At 32.4% G+C, this 20,355-nt stretch overlaps 2 protein-coding genes across 2 annotated transcripts in view; one reads left to right on the top strand and one right to left on the bottom strand.

Annotated features, from left to right (window-relative positions):
- The window catches only part of LOC143076282 (mediator of RNA polymerase II transcription subunit 13-like), a 37,654-nt gene extending 25,736 nt beyond the window's left edge, over window positions 1-11,918 (bottom strand). The window contains exons 1-9 of the mRNA XM_076252014.1: window positions 11,701-11,918; window positions 11,124-11,388; window positions 10,485-10,581; window positions 9,983-10,066; window positions 8,347-8,492; window positions 6,776-6,946; window positions 6,124-6,460; window positions 5,680-5,766; window positions 4,579-5,280 (exon numbers count right to left, since the gene is read on the bottom strand). Coding sequence (XP_076108129.1) covers window positions 4,579-5,280; window positions 5,680-5,766; window positions 6,124-6,460; window positions 6,776-6,946; window positions 8,347-8,492; window positions 9,983-10,066; window positions 10,485-10,581; window positions 11,124-11,388; window positions 11,701-11,769 — 1,958 coding nt within the window. The 5' untranslated portion in view covers window positions 11,770-11,918. The remainder of the gene's footprint in view (window positions 1-4,578; window positions 5,281-5,679; window positions 5,767-6,123; window positions 6,461-6,775; window positions 6,947-8,346; window positions 8,493-9,982; window positions 10,067-10,484; window positions 10,582-11,123; window positions 11,389-11,700) is intronic.
- Window positions 11,919-11,985: 67 nt separating this feature from the next.
- LOC143074120 (protein hobbit-like) overlaps window positions 11,986-20,355 on the top strand; it is a 118,889-nt gene continuing 110,519 nt past the window's right edge. Inside the window, exons 1-2 of the mRNA XM_076249666.1 lie at window positions 11,986-12,153; window positions 15,947-16,070. Coding sequence (XP_076105781.1) covers window positions 12,095-12,153; window positions 15,947-16,070 — 183 coding nt within the window. The 5' untranslated portion in view covers window positions 11,986-12,094. The remainder of the gene's footprint in view (window positions 12,154-15,946; window positions 16,071-20,355) is intronic.

The raw sequence follows: 20,355 nt of genomic DNA, 5'->3' as shown, positions 1-20,355 counted from the left end.
CACCTGTGTGCTTTAAAATACGTTATTTAAATGTCCATTCATTGTCAGATAAAAGTGTGACATTTTTATTTAAAATAAGATAATTATTCTTGTATGTATATGCCCATGTCATTGTCATATGAAATAAAACGTAAAAACGTATAAAAATACGAATAAAACACTTATTTAGTATTTTCATTATAGTCCGATCAGGTCATAATTTTTGTTTTTTTCAACAAAGTTTCAACAAAGATGATTTTACCACAATTAGAACCTTTTATGACCTACTTAGTGAGCAATATCCGGTTCATTAATAGTTCAATATTATATAATTAATATCAACTGGCTTAAAACAAAATGATGTTTTTACGGTAATTTGTCCAATCTAAATCAAACCCCAGAGTTAATTTATCGGACCAACAAGTGAACTCTGTTACTTTCAATTTATTTTGAAATGTAAAATATTATGTTTCACTACCTCGGTAGATTACCGACTTGAAATATTTGAATTTAAAAAAGAAACTGTAAAGTGACAAATAGTTTTGTATGCAATGTGGCAGCCCTATATTCATAAATACTGAGATAATTCCCCGCCCAGACACAACACAATAATCACCAGTGTTTTCCTTTTTTCACTAAGGTAAGGTGGGTGTTTTAAAAAAATAACTTGCAACCGGGTGGTTTTTTTTTTAAATGTCCAACCTTTTTTAATTACTGTGGGTGCACGTGGGGGTCACAGAAATAAAGATTAGTATAATATTCACATTTTATGGAGTTGAACAAACATAAATAGAAGTAGTCATATTAATTGTCAAATATTCTTTGATTTTATTTTTTCAAAAATTTATCTCTTTTATCTCTTTTTTCATTTACAATTTTATGCATCAGCATGGATTTAAGGCCTTTCGATCCAGGTTTCTGTTCTGTTTCTTGCTTTTGTGCCGTATTTTTGGCACACAGAACAGTAGTATCCTTCCTCTGTGACTATAAGTCATTTGAAGTCTTGCTCATATTTGTCTTCACTTGCGTGTCTTTTCTGTTGTTTGGTTGATTTTTGTTCAATTTCCACAACTTCAACATTACTATCAATTTTATTTAACTTATTTGGTCTAGAATTTTCTTTATCATCATCGTCATCTTCCTTTCTTTTCCCCCTATTGATTAATGAAAACATTGAAATTTGACGATTGGACGCCATCTTTGTCAATGAAAACAAGGCGGGATTAGTATTCAAATTTTAACAGTACGGAACCGAAAGAAATCCGGATTTTCAAAAAAAAGCCGACCACCTCCTAAAATCGAAAGGTGGTCGGCTTTCAAAAGAAGGTGGTCGGCACACCCGGCTTAAATGCCGAATGGAAAACACTGATCACAACCTTATTTAATTATATGAAGAAATAAAATCATGTGTTTTTTTATCTGTTATGATCTGTTATTGATCTTTTATTATTTAAAATAAAATTGGATTGGCGCAATCCGTATTTTACTGCTGGTTAAAAGTCCTCGGCGAAATATAAAAAGAAGTATTTCAACAATTTATACTATAGAATATTTAAATGAAATAATATCGTACAAGAAAGAAATATGTAAAAAAAAATGTGGATCGGATTTTTACGATCGACACATTTTCACAGAGGATCTCTACCAACGCCCATCAGGAACTGAACGACATGCATCCTGTTTTCATCTACCATTAATGTATAGTGTTGACTATGGAAGTATAAATAATGTCCAGGTTTATGTCCTCTGTTGACTGAGAAACGTATAAATAAAAGGCTGATGTTCGTTTATTCAGAAAAGGAATAAAATTTAGAATCCGGTTAATCAATTGTAAAAGGACCTTCTAGAGCCTCAATCTTAACGTACACAAATGTCAATCATTACAAAGCAAGTTTAAACCTTCAATGAATTTTCCCACGGTTATCCAGAAAGGTCACCTGAGTTTACTGTTACATGATACTATTTCCCGCCAAATAAAAATCTCGTGGACAAAATTGATGTCACTATTTTTAGCATTCAATATTGTGAGCGAAGTCAAGTTCAAGTTCAACCACGCACTGTTGATCACTGAGATGCGTGTCGTCTTCCCACGGCAATTAATTGTTTTAAAAATATTTAAAGATCACTGTTCTAAATACAACACAAAAGTTTACATTCATTGTGCGTAAATGAATATTATGCAATGACGAGTTGATGCAGCTATAGAAGTATTCCTGTTCTAGCCGAAATGTATTATATCCTAAAGTAATGCTAATCGTGAAGAGAAAATGCCGTAGACTTATTAAGCATAACGAATGGTGAATAGTATTTTCTTTTTTACTTGCATATACAAGTTTTAAGACACGTAATTTTCTTTAAACTCACTGCTCACATTTTATACCTTCAGCGTTAGTTTCCGTTTATTTTCACGCAAGTACGTCTCTTTTCGTAAGTTATATCAATTACCGATAAATAAAAAACGAGGTCATAATCAAGTATAGATTTTTTTTATAAAACTTTAATGCAATTGAAAGCATTAACAACAACGTTTTGGATTTTAAAACTTTTATTTTGTAATCGTAAAATGGAAATGGCGTAGAATTATTAGCATAACAGATAGTGAATAATATTTTCTTTTTTACTTGTAGTATAAAAAACTTTGAGACGTGTAATTTTCTTTAAACTGCCCTCATTAATTCAGCGTTAGTCTCCGTTTATTGTTGCACAATTATATCTCTTTTAGTAAATTAAATATTTATTTACTGATAAAAAAACGGAAGTCAAAATCAAATATAGTTGTTTAAAAACTTGATTAAAATGTAGTGTAATTGAAAGAATTAACAACAACGTTTTGCTTTTTATTTTAATCTTTCATTTGTTTCAAGCAATCAGATATAACCTGATAATCAATAGACAGGAAATACAATTGTTTGATTACATTAGAAATCTCGCATACCTTGACTGTCGCGTGCCGGCATAGATCAGACGGATTAGGGCAATTAATTACCTGGTGTCACACCGCGTCACACCAGACTGGGAGAGATGTCGCTAATACAATAAACAAAAGGTAGCGGATTTACGCGGAAGTCGGAGGGAATACTCCCAAATTTCTCCGAGAATTTTGGGAGGGATGTCGGAGTTTCCTGGTGTTACACCAGGAAAAATATCGGAGTATGGAGTTTGGGATTACAAACTCCTTGGGCGTACTGTAACGGTTCTCAAGATATAGAGCGGACACGATCTTCACCACAGGACACAGGGTTGTCAACTAAAACCAAAGTTTTTTTACCTTGACCTTTGACCTAGGAAGTTGTACATACATCATGACACACCCTCTGGTGGTGGTTAATAAACATGTAAAGTATAAAGTATGAAATCATAATGGTTCTCTAGATATGGAGCGGACACAAAGTTAAAGTGTTACGGACGGACGGACGGACAGACAGACTGATCACTATAGGGCGACCCGCCTAAAGGCGGGGCCCTAATTATTTTTTTCAAATGTATAATACTTATAAATAAACTCATCATAGATAAAAACCACTTGTTAATACAACTACTGTAGAAACCTGGAGTAAATTTGCACACACTGTGTCACATATAATATCATTGTCATAAAAAGAATTGTCCTGAACTTGCATGAAATATTCGCCCCTGGACATTGAGCAACCAACAATCAATCACAAAAAGGAATGAAAAGTAGCATGTATTTCTGGTTTTGGATTTTGAGAATATAAAGTGTGAGAAACGAGGTGACTAAACCTTCTACTTACTTAGCACCAAAATACAATGTTAAAAAAAACACTAACGCGTGTGAAATCATTGACCTGATACAATCAAAAGGTTAGTCTGTAACATATTGTTATACACTACATCCAATTCAGACATTAATTGAAACTTAATACTTCTGATTCCAGAAAACTACAAGTATTCATTACATACATAATCCCCTAGAATCAATATCAACAGGTCTCTCTTAATTACACCAACAACAGCTGCTGATTAAAAAAGTTGTGTGCTAAAAATGTAATCTTGTAACAAGATATGTCATCTCTAACTCTAAATATAGCACAAACAAGGTTATGAAGTGTCATCTTAATTACTGTACGAGAAGGAATCTCTTCATGACATGCAAGACTGTCACTTACAATCGCCTACATAAATGAGGTCAATGTCAGATGAACCCTGCTTGAGAAAAACAACCCGTCATCCCATAGGCATCAGTTTCTAGGATAGTAACTTAAAGCTATTCCATTAAAATTTATGTGGGAGGGTACTTTTAAAATATCCCTACAACCACGAACCAACTTTTAGATAATTTTGCATAATGGTAATAGACCCTTACTGAAAATACACATTCAATAATTAAACTTCCTTTGCCACCCTCCAACATACATTTAAATGGAACAACCCTTAGTTTGAATATCAAGCATCGGTTCACTCATTACTAAAAAAATGTGAATTTGGAAAAAGTTGATAAATGGCTTCTAGATAAACGAAAAGTGGATCCTCAATCCTCAGAGTAAAACTTCATATTAGTACAAATATTAGGACATTGATGGAAATACCTTTATTCTCCCCTCCTGAAGTCAGATGAAAATTACACAGAATAAGACTTACCATGTGTTAAGAGGGTCCAGATTGTAGAGATTCTCAGTCACAAAGCTCTCTCCATCGGTCTGAAGAGTCGGCAACAAGGGCCTTTTAATCCCAGGAACCTCTACATGCTTATGATGCTGATGAGATTTGATCCAATTGTTAATACTAACATTTTTTGCTTCAGACGGAACCCAAGGTGGGGACATTACATTTTCTGCTGCTTTTGGCGTCGACATATCATTTGGTTTGGCAAAGTCTACATGTCCATTGACCATAGCACTAGGATTAGTTTCGACCACTGGCTTAGTTTCTGGAACCTCTGGTGGTGGGTGTGGACTTAATTTGGGCATGGTAGGTTCACCACTTTGACTGACGTGAGAATGACTGTTTGGCTCTTCTAGCGGTGAAGGTACAGCCGCAGGAGAGTGGCCTTCAGGAACTGTGCTACCTTCACCCGTGTTATTCAACTGTGGTAATGATCCACCTGGTCCTTGGGGAGGAGCAAAGTTAACAGCCTGTACTGTTGCCCTCTGCATCAACAGGTCGACATCTACTACCTCTGTAGTTGTAGATTGGCGATGGAAGGCTGTACTTCTACCTAATCTGGAAGGTGGTCTGTCATTTTTATCTGCTTTAAAATCACCTTTTCCATGCTTGTTTGTAGCTCCTTGTTGTGCTTTGTTCTGTCCGGTCAAGATTGGCTTATTCTTCAATAACCGATGCCTGTAATAACAATTCATATTATTTCAATCGTCTATATCACATCCTTACAAGCATCATCATTCTTCTTTCGCCATTTAATTTTCTTTTCTAGTGAAAAGCTCTATCATGTATGCAGAGGATAAACATTGATAAATGCATTATATGTATTTAAATGTGTTACTGTCGTGTCAGTAGGAATACTCTTTTTCTAACTGCAGTTTTTGTTATTAAAATCTTGGAAGTCACAACAATAAAGCATAGATTTAGCAGTTAAAAAAACACTTTTATTTCAATTAAACTCAGATATATTTGGAGCAAGTCATCTTGCAAAAAGATGCAATGATGTTTCATCTAGACATGGAATATGTTTACCTTTAACAATTTTAACTGAGTTTTGCAGTAATATTGTTATGTATTTACCTTGAACAGTTACAATTGAGTTTTGTGGTAGGATCATTGAAATCCCACACACCAGCTGCTGTTTCGTCATTTACTGCTTCAGATGGTCTAAAAGAAACAAAAATTTATGACCATCATGACATTGTTGATTGTCAATTCAATTTTGCACTTTTGATATAACCATATAATTTGAAACATAAGAAGTTCTGTATACCAAACAAATGTCCTGCCAAAATATAAATTAGCCTAAACATAAACATTCATTGTCTGTGTGTCAAATAATTAAGCATCTTATCTAGATTTTGTCTCTTAATTGATTATGACCAAGCAAAATATTTTAAAAATATTTTCTCTTCTTATCAATTTCTGTTCAAATACTGTTCTTTTACAATTTTCTTCCTCTTGTACCTACAGGCTTAATTTCAGTATTAAAAGTTATTGTTTTAAGGTTTAACTTGTACTTACCTTTTACTAACAACTGAATTTATACAGTTATCCTGCAACATCTTCTCTTGTATTTTAGCAGAGAAAACTCGTTCAGATTTAGCAATCAACTCAGAACTGATATCAAGATGATGTACCCCTCCAGAGGCCATAACACCACCTCCCGCTTTGGCTCCATGATCTGCCAGAATACTGATATCTGCTGGCGATGAGGGTGGAGTTAAATGACTGTGTGGTACAACAGGCTGTGGGCGTGGCAGATTTGTTGCTGGGGCAGGTGCTGTAATGTTCTTGTGTAGATATTCTTCAACATCACTTAATAATACAAAACTTGAGGGATACTTCATACGTACACCAGCTGAAATTAAACACAAATGTCAAATCGCTTACTTTGTTGCAAAAATAATGAGTATGAAACCAGCAATTCATAGATTCTTTGTTGCTGTACATTTAGAAGAGAAATGTGTACTATACATGGATAAATACAGAATATATTGAGCTACTGATACCACAAATAAAGCATTCCTTTAACTATGCAAAACTGTTCATGGTTTTAGGAATATAAAACGAGGTGTGTATTATACATAAATGGCTGAATATTGTATATAATATGCTACTGATTTCTTATACAATGCTTTTAAACCTAATGCTATGTTAAAAATAAGTAACTTACCAACAAGAACCTCTACCAGTGCTGGTGCTTTAGACGAATCCCCTTCCTTGTCCGACTTGTCAATTGGATAGAATCGACTCCATTCGTCCAGTACTTTGTGGGCATGTTGGTCAGCATCTCTGTAAGATTGGCCAGTTAATGTACCATTTAAACCATATGGTGCTAGTATGACTGTAAATAGAAAATTTGTTTGTTAATTCATGTAACAATATGAACACGGAAATGAAATTTTAAATGTTAAATCAAACATGTATAAAATACTTGCAACTTCATGTGTACCGCCCAACTTTGCTTTCCATTTTCATTCACAAAAATTTGACTTTTCAAGAATTGAGCTCTCAAAAAATTCACTCTATCCCAACTTGCTTAGACACTAAATGAGACTAACCAAACATGTCAGGCCACAATGAGTACATTGAAGATTAAGATAGTCAAAATTATTATGCAGGCTGGGTATTTACTAAGTTATATACAGTCAAACCTGATTAAACCGGACCCTGAATAAACCGGTTTCCTGTCCATTCCGGCCGAAAATGAAAGTCCCATTTTTTCCCCTTCAAAGTGTTTGTTAAAATACCCTCTGTAAACCGGACCCTGTGTATTCCGAATTCCGGTCTAATTATGCAGTCCCAATACTCTTAATTACATTAATTATGACCTGTCAAAACCGGTTTGTCCAATTAATTTAAAAATCGATATGCAATCAAAACATATCTATTTATACAATATGGCTTTTCAGGATAATCAATTAGTCAGGTGTTAAACTGTGAACTGACAATCGTACAGGAGTGAGCTGTATTATTTATTAAAACATTATAAACGTGTCAATTAAACGAAAAGACACATCGAATATATCTCTGATTGAACTTACGTTGTAACTTGGATGAACAAATTTAAAAAATCGCGAAGTAAGAAATTTACATCGTGATTTCGAAATCCTGGGTTCCCTGTTGTGAACCCCTAAACACATGACCTTGATAATGAAAAACACCCGGATGGCAACAATCAATTGAAATTGTACACTGTACGACAACGTTTCGATAGGGATGAAATTATGTTTGATAATATTCTGGCTTTTTAATCGGCCATGGAATTCAAACGTTTCAAATTAACGATCATGGAAGAAAATCGAAATTGTCGTCTCACAATCCAAACAACGCGAGTATTATGATGCAAATGCAAACAATGAAAAACGAAGTGAAAGGATTTTAATTTATCAGATATAATTTACAATCTGACAGAGAGAACGTTTACATGCAAAATATCGAACTTCACAAATCATTAACTTCCGGTCAAAACGGAAACCTGAATAAACCGGCTCACTGTCCAAACCGGCTCTTTTTCAAAGTCCCGTAGCCGGCCGGTTTAAACAGGTTTTACTGTACTACTAATGAAAACATTGCAAACTTAACCTTTCTGATAAATGTTTGATAAATGTGAATATTTTTTTTGAACAACTAATCTTCATCTTCCTTTAAATCTTGCGTTCATCAGATTTAATTTTTTTTATGTACAATTCCAAAATCATCGTTTTTTTCTTCTTCTGGTGGGACAAGTCTGATCAATGTTACCTTGGAAGTTGGTATGATTTTCTTGTGTTAAAGTCAAGTGGTGCTGACTAAGTCTCCAGACAGGTGGGTGTTGTTTAACTTCAATACTGGCACATACTGAACTCTCTCCATGAAGAAAGAAGTTAAAGCTGAAGGAAAGATGTGTCCTGGAAAATGAAAGTTAGAGCATGTAAAAAATGAATTCTGTAAAGACATACGTTTCAAATAATAAGTTTTTCATTGCAACCAGAATTTAAATATGTGATTTAGAAATGCATTTTCGTCGACAAAAGTTAGGAGAATCTTTATGGTTAGGTGAATATTGAGTGTGAGATGGACATTGAAGCCAGACATAAAAATCTGCACATCTACATTAAACTTAAAAAAAAAAAAAAAAAAAAAAACATGCATGATATCCATGATGGGCAGTTTTAAAACATGTAAATGGGTTTTCATGTGTTATAATTTAGGCCAACTAAAATTAATTAGTAGATTTTCATCCAAAGTTTTGAAAAAAATGGGGCGGGTGGGAGGATTTTATTTTTTAAATTTTATTCAATTTGAAACCTTCTTGTGGCGTGAACTTCATATATATGCAAGTGTTATAATTACAAAATTTAGCTTATACCATGTAAATGTTTAAACATGTATAAAGAATCGTACATAATTCTTGAATAAACATCTCTGATTTGCAACGCGGACTGTTCTACATGCAATTGCTACTTTAGAAACATATTTTCAGTAAACAGTGAAACCATGCAGAAATTCTCTATTCATTTGACTACCAACTCCAAATTTATTTTGCTCTCTAAGCGATAGTTTGTAGTCCCCATAAACTTATGCAAATGCAATGGTATGCAGCACAAGTATTATGAATGAAATGAACACTCAAACAAGTGTTGCCAGGAATAGTAAAGTTGGCGCTTTTAAGATTCTCAAGTTATGCAAGAAGTGACGCATATATAATTACATTATAAATGGTATTTAGCCATAGGTAAATCTCATGAATCTAAGGGTTTTCTAGGACACAATGTGTATGTTTGCCGACTTTTTGAACTCTTTTTTTTCTACCAATTTGTTCCACGATTCTTGCATTTTGGAAATCATTCACAGCCCAAATTTGCTTACACAAAGTCAGTGTATTATTAAATAAATCCACAATTTTCTGATGAAAGAAATTTCCAATTTGTGACATACCGCGATTTGCGTTGGACACAGTGTATTTAATACTCGTAACCTGAATATTTCATGCCCTTCTGGTAATCTTTCTATATTCTCCGTAGATGATACTGTCATCATTGAGCAGCAGATTTTGTCAACATAATCGTTTTAAAGTACTCGAAACAAGAAATATGAAAACCGAAATTTTATAAACAGGAAGTTCGAATGAAACGAAATTATTGACGGTTACCGGTAACGGAAATGAACAAAATCTGGAAATCGTAAATTTTGCAAAATAAAAAAAATCGGGGCAGGACGATTTCAGAGGGGCGGGCGGGGATGAAAATCTATCAATTAATTTTAATTGGCCTTAGCCAGTGAAATATATTTATTTTAACTTGGATTATGGTATTTTTCTGCAACGCTTTAATTGCTGGAACTTTTTTTTACATGTTTACCCTTTAAGAATGACCAATAAAATTTATAAAAAGCTTACTGTCTGTCAGTATTCTGTGTCTGGGAATCATATGGTTGAACAAACCACCTTCCCAGTCTGGCAAATCCCTTTGTCAGCAAACACCTGGAAAACAATTATTGATCAACAACTGTTATTAGTATTAAGATTATGTGACTATCACCAGGTACAACATTTATAATTTTAAATATATTCAGAGATGTATTACATAGAATTGTTCAGTTGAAGAGATGTTAAAACTGCATGTATTTCTCCATGTTCGCAGTCTTCGTTTTTCTATGTTGTGTTTTGAAGGATGTCCTTTTAGTTGATTTTCGTTTTCTTATATATGTCATTTTAAATTTCCCTTTTGGATCTTCCCTTTAGTGAATACTACTTATCAATGTTGCTGTTAAAAGCAGTTCAATCCTTACAACTTTAATACCATTGATGGAATTATCCTGAAAAACCACCAGTTCCCCTACAATCATAGAAGGGACACAGGTCATGTTACATTTTAATCATGTTAATTGTGTTAACTCACCTTTCAATGAGATTATGTAGTGCTTTGAATAGTAATGTTCTGCATTCATAGGATAGTCCATGATCTTTGCCTTTGTCCCAAGAACCTGTTTCCTTCACTGAAAAATTAAGCAAATAAATATTTGTGAATGCAATATATAAATAAGCAATTTTGTTAAATTTAAAAAACAGATATATCTTGTAAAATGCGTAAATGTACATTTTTTTCTTTCATCGTATTTTTTGTTTCTGTTTTTTTTCAATCAAAACTGTATTCATAGTGGTTTTGAGTTGAAAACTCACACATGGCAGGTGCTTTAAATTCTTACTCTACATGGACATGAGTTTTTCTGGCAGATCTTGCAGTTCTCTCTGGGTTCTCTACCAATACAAACTGGTTGCAATGACATTTCTGATAGCGGTAAAAGTGGCTTTTAACATCAACAATCAATTAATTTATCTTCCAATATGCATTCAGTGTGTTTAATTCTTTAAAATTATGTCAATGAACTAGCAATATAAACAAGGATACACTGGTGTAAATCAATATAGTTTCTTTGATAAATAACACAGATTTTAAGTACATGTATTCTTATGAACTGCTAACGCTCCTGTAATTTAGACATTTAGATTAAATGGTTGATGTAACTTAGTTCCATACCTATCAGATCCTTAGAGACATGTGATTCTAATACAGAAGGTTCATCTCCATACCAAAAGATCCACAATTCTTTATTGAATGATAAGTGGTCTGTACGCTGTTCTCCGGCATTGTTCTGAATACGTCTCCAGACACACAGTATGTCGGACTGGATACATTTTGAATAGGAGACCAGAACTGGGTCCTCAAGATGATCCAACCCCAAAGGGACGTGGGAATCAGGGTTTGTGGCCAACCTTCTCCATTTAATGCCACAAATATCAGTCTACAAAATTTCATGAAAGAAAATGCATACCAGGGATTTATTTCCTTTTAATATGTTTAAAAGATCATATGTACCTGAAACATGCGTGACATTACTGTGCGAAACATAAATAAGGTCAAATGTCACGTCGCGTTCAAGTCAACATTCTTCAGACATTTTATACGTTTTCATTACAAACATACAGTGAAATACTATAATTTCAGATAAAATTGATGATAAAATATATAGGAAGCCATATTTGGTATGATTTCAATTCAGGGAAACCGATAAGACAACAATGGGTTTTTGAATAAATAGATTCAATTATCTTACCAATGCAAATAAATTTGTGTAACAATCCTCCAGTGAGCAGCCGTTTCCTGCTGGGTTAGGGTGACTCATTGTCACTCCATGATTTTATATGACACTAAACTGATAAATTCGTTAGACAAATCATCCAAATGGTTGTTAAACCATAAAATTTTCAGTAATTCATAAATTCCTCACATAATATGGCGACAATAATGGCCGACTTGCTGGGAATAACAAGGCGGCAAGGCCACTTGATTTGATTGGTCAAGAAGGGTCACATGCAATATTTGACCCAGTTTTAGAAAAATAGAAGCACCGGCACTGTCTGAGTGGGAGGTCAGGGTACATGGAGTTCATTTACAAAATATACCGTTAATTTGAAGTTTTGAAATTATTTAAGGGAAAGACTGTAAACATGTATTCTTATATTTGGACGCTACTTAGTCTGATTGTGGCTATCTGGTTTATAACAAGGTAAATTTACCGAAACAAAATGTAAACAAATCAATGATTTGACCAGGTTTTTCTAGAGTACACATTTATAAATCTTCCTATGTCATATGTTTTAAGTCAGCTGATCCTTTCTGTCAGTTTGTTTATTGGTTTCAGACATCGTTTTCAAACTATTGTTCAATATTTAAAAATGTTAAACAAACTAATGTCAACTGTCACGTCCTTGTGAAACAGCTGTCAAACCACTTTTTTACCAGATCCAAGACATCATGTCAAATGTCTGCAAAATGAAAATGAAAGTGAAACCAAACCTTTCCACACAATGTTTTCAAGAACTCATTGTACTTAACAGCTTGTGTGCTTTTGAATAGGACTAAAAGGGTCAGATTTATTAACGAAAATCATTGTCCATTGCAATGTTGTTAATTCATTTAAACTTAATTAAATCACAGTTGAATATATGTTTAAATAATTGGATTATAATTACTATTGATTGCTCATGATTATTGTTGTATAAACATATTTAACAAGGTGTTACAATAATAATTAACTGATTAATTAACTGATGTCTATTTTTAGTTCTTGTCACTGATTTTAGAAAGATTTGAATGTAGTTATTATTAAAGCTCAATCATTTAAAGAGAATGGTAAAACCTGATCTTTTAAGGTCAAATAAACAATACTTTTAGGTTTAAGAACTTACTAATGTCCTTATATATTATATGAAGTTATTATTGTAAATGCAAGGGTAAAAGATATAACAAATAGAATATATTTATCCATACTATTAATTTTTCAATGATACACAACAAATAAGTACAAGTAATTCTACATACAATTTATTTCTCAATACACAACACATAGATAGAATGTAATTCTACATACAATTTATTTCTCAATACACAACAAATAGATAGAATGTAATTCTACATACAATTTATTTCTCGATACACAACAAATAGATAGAATGTAATTCTACATACAATTTATTTCTCAATACACAACAAATAGATAGAATGTAATTCTACATACAATTTATTTCTCGATACACAACAAATAGATAGAATGTAATTCTACATACAATTTATTTGTCAATACACAACACATAGATAGAATGTAATTCTACATACAATTTATTTCTCGATACACAAAAAATAGATAGAATGTAATTCTACATACAATTTATTTCTCGATACACAACAAATAGATAGAATGTAATTCTGTTTCTCAATACACAACAATAGATAGAATGTAATTCTGTTTCTCAATACACAACAAATAGATAGAATGTTCTGCATATACTTTAGTCTTTATTTCTCAATACACAACAAACAAATGACAAATTTATTATATAGAATGTAATTCTGCATACAATTTATTTTTCGATACACAACAGCTATTACAAAATAAATAATGTTAATTTAGAACCTGCATTGTTTATTTTTATCACATAACTTGAGCTGGGACATAAATTCAACAAGTATTTCTTAAGATATTGTTGATAGATATTTAATTTGAACATGTTGTAATTGACAGTACTGGATACTGTAAATGATGTTTAAAATAACAACTTAATGTTGAATTTTTGCTGTGAAATGACCTCATTTCAACATATTCAGATATGACACAAAAGGCATTTTATACTGTAAAAATTGCCTATCAATTTAGCTTGGAACCAGTCATACATTGTAAGACATTTGACTCTCTGTTACCCAAAATGTCCCTAAGGGAGCTACCATTTGATTTTTATGGGGGGGCTAGGATGAAAAATTTTGTCCTGCATTTATTTTTAGCTGTTATCTCTGTCTTGCCTTTTTATTTTTCACTCTGTTCGTTCCTGCCTTCTTTTTTTTTTAGTTTATCCTGACTTTTTTTTTTGCAAGTGTCTCATCCTGCCTTTTTTTTTTACTCAAAACTCCTGTCCTGCCTATTTTTTTCAAATTTCATCCTAGCCCCCCATAAAAATCAAATGGTAGCTCCCTAATTGATTTACATAATTTTCTGTGTTTGTCCAAGACATTTTCCCCTTTTCATGATGCCAATTGGTCATATTTTTGGCATGTGCAGATTGAATTCTTTTCCACCAAACTCATCAACTGAACTTTTTAGCCAGGGTTCGCGCTAGCATGTGACTTGGGCTAAAAGTCGCTTTCCTTACCACAACTTATCTTTTCCCGACTGTCTAAAGCAAAATCCAGTCACCCTGTTGTTTACGGTACTTGCTTTAAGTTGCTTTAGTCATCAGCAATATTCAATATTTACCAAGTTGATGAAACACCAATTTTTCATTTAAGAGCAAAGAAATTCAAATACATAACTGATTTAATTTCTTAAGAAAAGAGGTTGAAGCATTCATTTTAAAGTTGGTTGCATGTAATTTTCATAAAAACGCTTCTTTTATAACTTCTGGTACTTGTTACTCAAGATTGTACATCAAATCATTCTAACATTCGGCCAAATAAGTTTTTAATTTTACTTCATTTGGACGTTATGAAATTTGCTTGAAGCAAATTTGTTATCCAAATATTGCATTAAAAATGTTATATTCGAATAGCATGTCAAACATTGTTTATTTTTGTAAATTTTCCACGTCCGCCATTGAATTTATTGTGCAAATTATTGAACAACTACAGATCAGAGTCGAGATTTTATCGGAAACGGACCAGCTATGACCGAAATTCTAATTCTGACGATAGTGACTTAGTGCGAACGCATGAATGGCACTGCTGACAGTGAAAATTGAAAGGAAAATTATTCATTCTACTTTTGATTAGACAATGATTAATGTGTATTATTCCAATGGTTTTAATTTATAAATTAAAATTGATCAACTCCGGGACTAAAGTCGCTCCTACCCTTATATAATTATATGATGTCCCACCTTAACTGTTTTAAATAATCTTAAGTTTATATATCTTTTTAATGAGAAATACTTAATTTCATAAACATGATAAGTTGATAAGAGAACAGTTTTTTATTGAATTTTAATTGATACAACAACTTTCTTTTTCTTTTTGATATGAAATTTGTTTTGTCAGATATTTAATTGTGTTTTTCTGACAAGAGGACTAATATGATTGCGTAACTAGATATGATGAAATTAAACAACTTTGAATTTGAAATTATATTTACCCGGGTACAAATTGAACAATATAAAAAAAAATAAGATACATATGACCCTTTGTATTAAATAGTAAAAACCGAACGTTGTAGCGCTGCAAGCGAACAAGCACTTATCTTCAAAATCTCACCACTTCTCCCTCACCGTTTCAAAAAGAAGAAGTTACTCTTCCTATGCTTCTGAAGTAGTGTGAGAATAAGCTCATCGGAAATATGAAATTGCAAAACTCTTGGATGGGCATGGTAATTGGACTTGAAGAGATTAAAAAAACATAAGAATTAAAAAATAATCTTTGTTTGTTATTGCTTTTTAATTCACTAGACCAAAAATGAAATTAACATTGTAAGATGTTCATCACCTACATGACCTATTTTTGTATATATAAATATAAATTTTTATGACATAAATCGTTTCAAATTTAAAAAAAAAAAAAATCATGTTGTAATGTTGTTTTCTTTTCTTAAACTATTTTGTTGGCCAAAAAAGAGTAAAAACCTACCTGCCTACCCAACCCTACAATCATGGGTAGGCAACTTCAACCAAGGAATTTGTTGTGGGTGGCTCTAATACTGTACAACATATGTACTATGTTATGGCCCCAACACTGTACAACAAGTTATGGGTGGCCCTAATACTGTACAACAAATGTACTATCTTATCTCTGTGTTACATATTTATTCTGTATGGTTTCAGGTTATTAGCATGGACGATACAATGGTTACTCCACAGATATGCTGGTGTTTTGGTTCACATTGGCAGTGTTGGACTCTTCAGTTGCCGTAAAGTAATTCTGGATGTGAAGAAGGGATTAAAAATTGTAAGTACATGTTTTGAGAAATTGTATAATGGAAAGATGGAAGTACCTATCTGCCTAAGAATCGGACAGTGTTCAAGATATGAAAACAAAAACCCACTCAAGTTTACATTTTAGATTACTGTGGATATATTATTATTTGTTGGATACCAATTTTCGTGGGTTTCATGGGTACAGGTGAACCAAGGATACAAATGTTCAATGAATAAGATTTTTCAATAGACTGTATACAGAGATTCTCAAAACCACGAAATCAAATATGCACGAAAATGCAAGTTCTCATCAATCCACAAAAATTGATACCCACTAAAATAAATGAATCATCAGTAATATGCATAATCATAATGGTGCACGCATATATCAATTGTTTCCTTTTCTTGTTCTTGTAATTCAAGATATAATTTGGTTGACTATGTCAATTAAGGGGAACTAACTCCACAATTTGCTATCATTCTAACTAAAAGTTTGAGATGAATGAAATAATCCTCTAGATAGAGTATGCATTGCAGGAGCAAACTTCTGTTAAATTGTATACTGTGGATTCATGAAGTAAGGTGAACCACAAATTCTGCGAAATGTAAATGTCTTGTACCAGTAGGCTTTTAAACAGATTTTGCCAAAACCATGAAATTAAGTTTAAACTCAAATATATGTAATTATGGTATCCCCAATCCATGAAAATTGATACCCACTAAAATAGATGGATTCATGTAGTTTAAACATACCTATCGGTACTCATCTTCTGTATCAAAATGAAATAAAAAGACTTTTTAACTAGATTATTGAAAAGGAGTAAAATTTGTATTTTTATTTTACAAGTAAATATGAAATTGTTTCATACTAAATACATACATTATATATAAATAGGTTAGACCGTTGGTTTTCCTGTTTGAATGGTTTTACATTACTAATATTTGGGGTCCTTCAGGAGTGTGGAAAATTTGTTGTGACCACTTGTCCCCGGGCAAGTGAAATTGTAAATTTTACTTGTCCGGTAGAAAAATTACTTGCCCTGATTTCTTAATGAATTTGGAAAGTGGAAGATGTATTTTACTGTAAACATATATGTTTCTTAAACAGTTTTTAAACACAATGGAAATGGTATTCCTGGTCTTTGTTTGTATATTAGAATGATAAAAAGATAAGTGGAGTTTAAGTAGATCACTATGAGCTATAAAAAAAACCAACAAAAAACAGCTCTAAATTAAAATCTAGAGGCCAATATTGCAATGTTTTTCAATGCTAGCTTACATGAACCTTGGAGATTATTTCATGGCTTATATTTTCTTCACTGTGAGTCAGTGCGAAGTTTTAAAGTTAATGAAGGGATGAAAACCAAATAATTGATGAATTACTGAATTGTTGTTTGCACCCCCCTCCTTTTACCCCCAAAAAAACTATTGGTGGACCAATTGTAAATTTGAGATTTATTTTAGATACCTAAGCGAAATCAAAATTTTATAGAACTTTAAAATCCTCTATTCGATTTTTTTCTTCTCATGATATTTGCACTTTGCCGCCTCTGATTTCCATTTCTTGAATTCCGAGCGATGACCTATCTTAAGATGCTTATCCATCTCGACCGGTATTTTAGTTTTCATTCTTGAGAAATCAGTCTTCGAAATTAATAATGACTATTTCTGGTGACCCGTTGCTATAACCTGTTCAACGATCCCGGATCAATGGGAAAAAAATCATAGAATATGAATGAAACCTGGATTCGCTTACTTATTTTTTTTGTTTGATAATCGATCTGTCTTGATCATTGATTGAGTTTTACTAAAACATGTTGTTTTCTTCTTGTTATTTGATATTTTTTTCTACTTTTGTGAATGGATTTTGGGGACTTTTCTATATGATTATATAAATCAATAATGTCAAGCATATTTTTTTTACTTGTCGACAGGCAACAAAGACACTAAATATTGCTTGTCCGGTCGATCAACTGTACAACTCAGGCGAGTCGGCATAGCATTTCCACACCCCTGCCCTTTATAGCTTGCTGTTGGTGTGAGCCAAGGCTCCATGTTGAAGGTCGTACCTTGACCTATAATTAATGGTTTACTTTTATAAATTTTTATTTGGATGGAGATTTGTCTCATTGGCACTCATACCACATCTTCCTATATCTATATCACATGTACATGTTCAAAAGTTTAAATTTTGAATATTGAACATTTTGTCATATTGTGTTTCAGGACGAAATCTTGAAATTTTAAACAACCACATATACCATGTATATCAAATCTTTATGGCTGAGTGCAGTCATGAAAGCTCTGTACTTATAAATATGATTGACATGTCTTTACCTGTGTAAAGTGTGCAATTGTACTGATTTTTACCTGCAAATGTAATGATAATGCAAGCGAATGTACGGTAAAGCCCCAAATAAAATACAAGCTACACTAAAATATTAACTTCTATCAAGCTTAATTGTTTGTCTGAACAGAGACTGTGTCGGTCGAAAAGGTTTTGACCATCAAATTTTTGCACATAATTTTGGTAAAATGACTAGAAATATAATAGTTAGGACCAGCAGATTTTTTGAAGGACGAACAAGGGAAAAAAAATAATTTTGAGAAATTTAGTCTAACACTGGTTATGTAAAAATAATTAGGTAAATATAATAGAATTTGTGGATTGACTTCTTATAGCCTCAGAGTGTTAGTGTCTCTTAATGGCAGTTTTTGATATTTCAATAAAATTGAGAATGGAAATGGGGAATGTGCCAAAGAGACAACAACCCGACCATAGAGGGTCAAAATTGCATTTGTTTCTCAGTTAAGCTGTTCAGGCTCCTTGGAGTAATTGCTTTGGTAATTTTGCAAAAGGCACATTAAAGATTAAAAACACCCATTTGAACATCACCAAGGCTACAGTCATGACAGTGAATAAGTTTTATACAGTCCCAATTTAGCTTGTTGGATTTTTGCCGATTTTTTTCTTCATAGAATATATAGTGCATAAGCTGCAAATCTACTGTTAAATTAAATTTTTATAGTAATTTCTACAAGCAAAATCAAGATAATTAGCTATACAAATCTTCACTTTTCTCTTTTCTCTTTTCTTTATTTTTGAATGCATGACATTTACATGTAGCTTTTAAATGATATCGGACCATACCATTAACTTGTCTTGTTAAAAGGTAGCGAGTTTTAAAACAGTGTTGTCTAAAGGTACACATATAACATGTTATATAAAATTGATGATGTTATGTTTGTTGATAAATGTAAAAATTTATACAATGTCGAACATAGGTTAGCGGTATGACATCATTAATATGGAATGAGCAATTTGTCATCGATTAAAAACATTTGTCTTTCAATACTTCCTTATATAAACATGATAAAGGATGTATTAAAGTCTTATGAATTATATTTAAGTATAAAAACACTTAACCTCAAGATTTATGAATTAATATTTATCGAATTATTGTACAATTTGTAAATTGTAATTAACAGATTACAAATTAATATGTGAAAACTTGATGAATGAAAATCATGAAAATACAACACTTTTAACAAGTTGTAAAACTTTGGTAGACTTGCGTGAGATTATGTTTCTGGTCCAAGTAAAAAGATAAAACCTTTCAAATATTTTAAAGTTTAAACAAAAGAAGAAGGAAGTTCTTTTTGGGGCTTATTGTAAATGAAAAGTTTTATGATATAATTATTATAAGATTCAAATGCTTTCTGAAAAGGCAGTTATGAACACAATTTGACTGCACAATGTTACGTGACTTCAGATGGGAGATTTTATAGACATTTAGTAAAAGTTGAGCAAGTTTCAGGGAAATTTTGACTTTTTTGATATAGGGTATCAGCATTACCCAAAAAAACATTTTTTGATTTTGCTTTATATTATTTCAAGTCAAGTTTGAAACAAATAGACAGACAAATGACATGCAGATAGGCATATTTTTTTTTTCATTTTCTTTGGTATATACAGTGTAACCTGTGTAAACTGACACACTGGGGGACCTGAAAAAAAAGTCAGATTAAGCAGGGTGTTGGAATACTCAGGTATTTTCTGCAAGGATCGGCATATATTGGGACCATGAAAAGATGTCAGTGCAATTGAATACACAGCTGTCAGATAAGCCAGTAACACTGTAATGGCATATTAATGGCTGTATCATATACAGAAAGTTTTTTTTTAAAAACATAAATAGCAATGTACCCTTGAAGTACAAAGATTCAACTTTTCATTATGTTTATAAAGAGACATTTTGAAATGCAAATGTTTTAGAACCAACAACCTATTTGCCAATAATTGACTTGTTTCTGAT

The sequence above is a fragment of the Mytilus galloprovincialis genome, chromosome 5 (genome assembly GCF_965363235.1).
Source record: "Mytilus galloprovincialis chromosome 5, xbMytGall1.hap1.1, whole genome shotgun sequence".
In the NCBI taxonomy this organism is placed as follows: Eukaryota; Metazoa; Mollusca; class Bivalvia; order Mytilida; family Mytilidae; genus Mytilus; species Mytilus galloprovincialis.
Note: the sequence above shows the minus strand (reverse complement) of the source record. Positions and strands in the feature narration are given on the sequence as shown.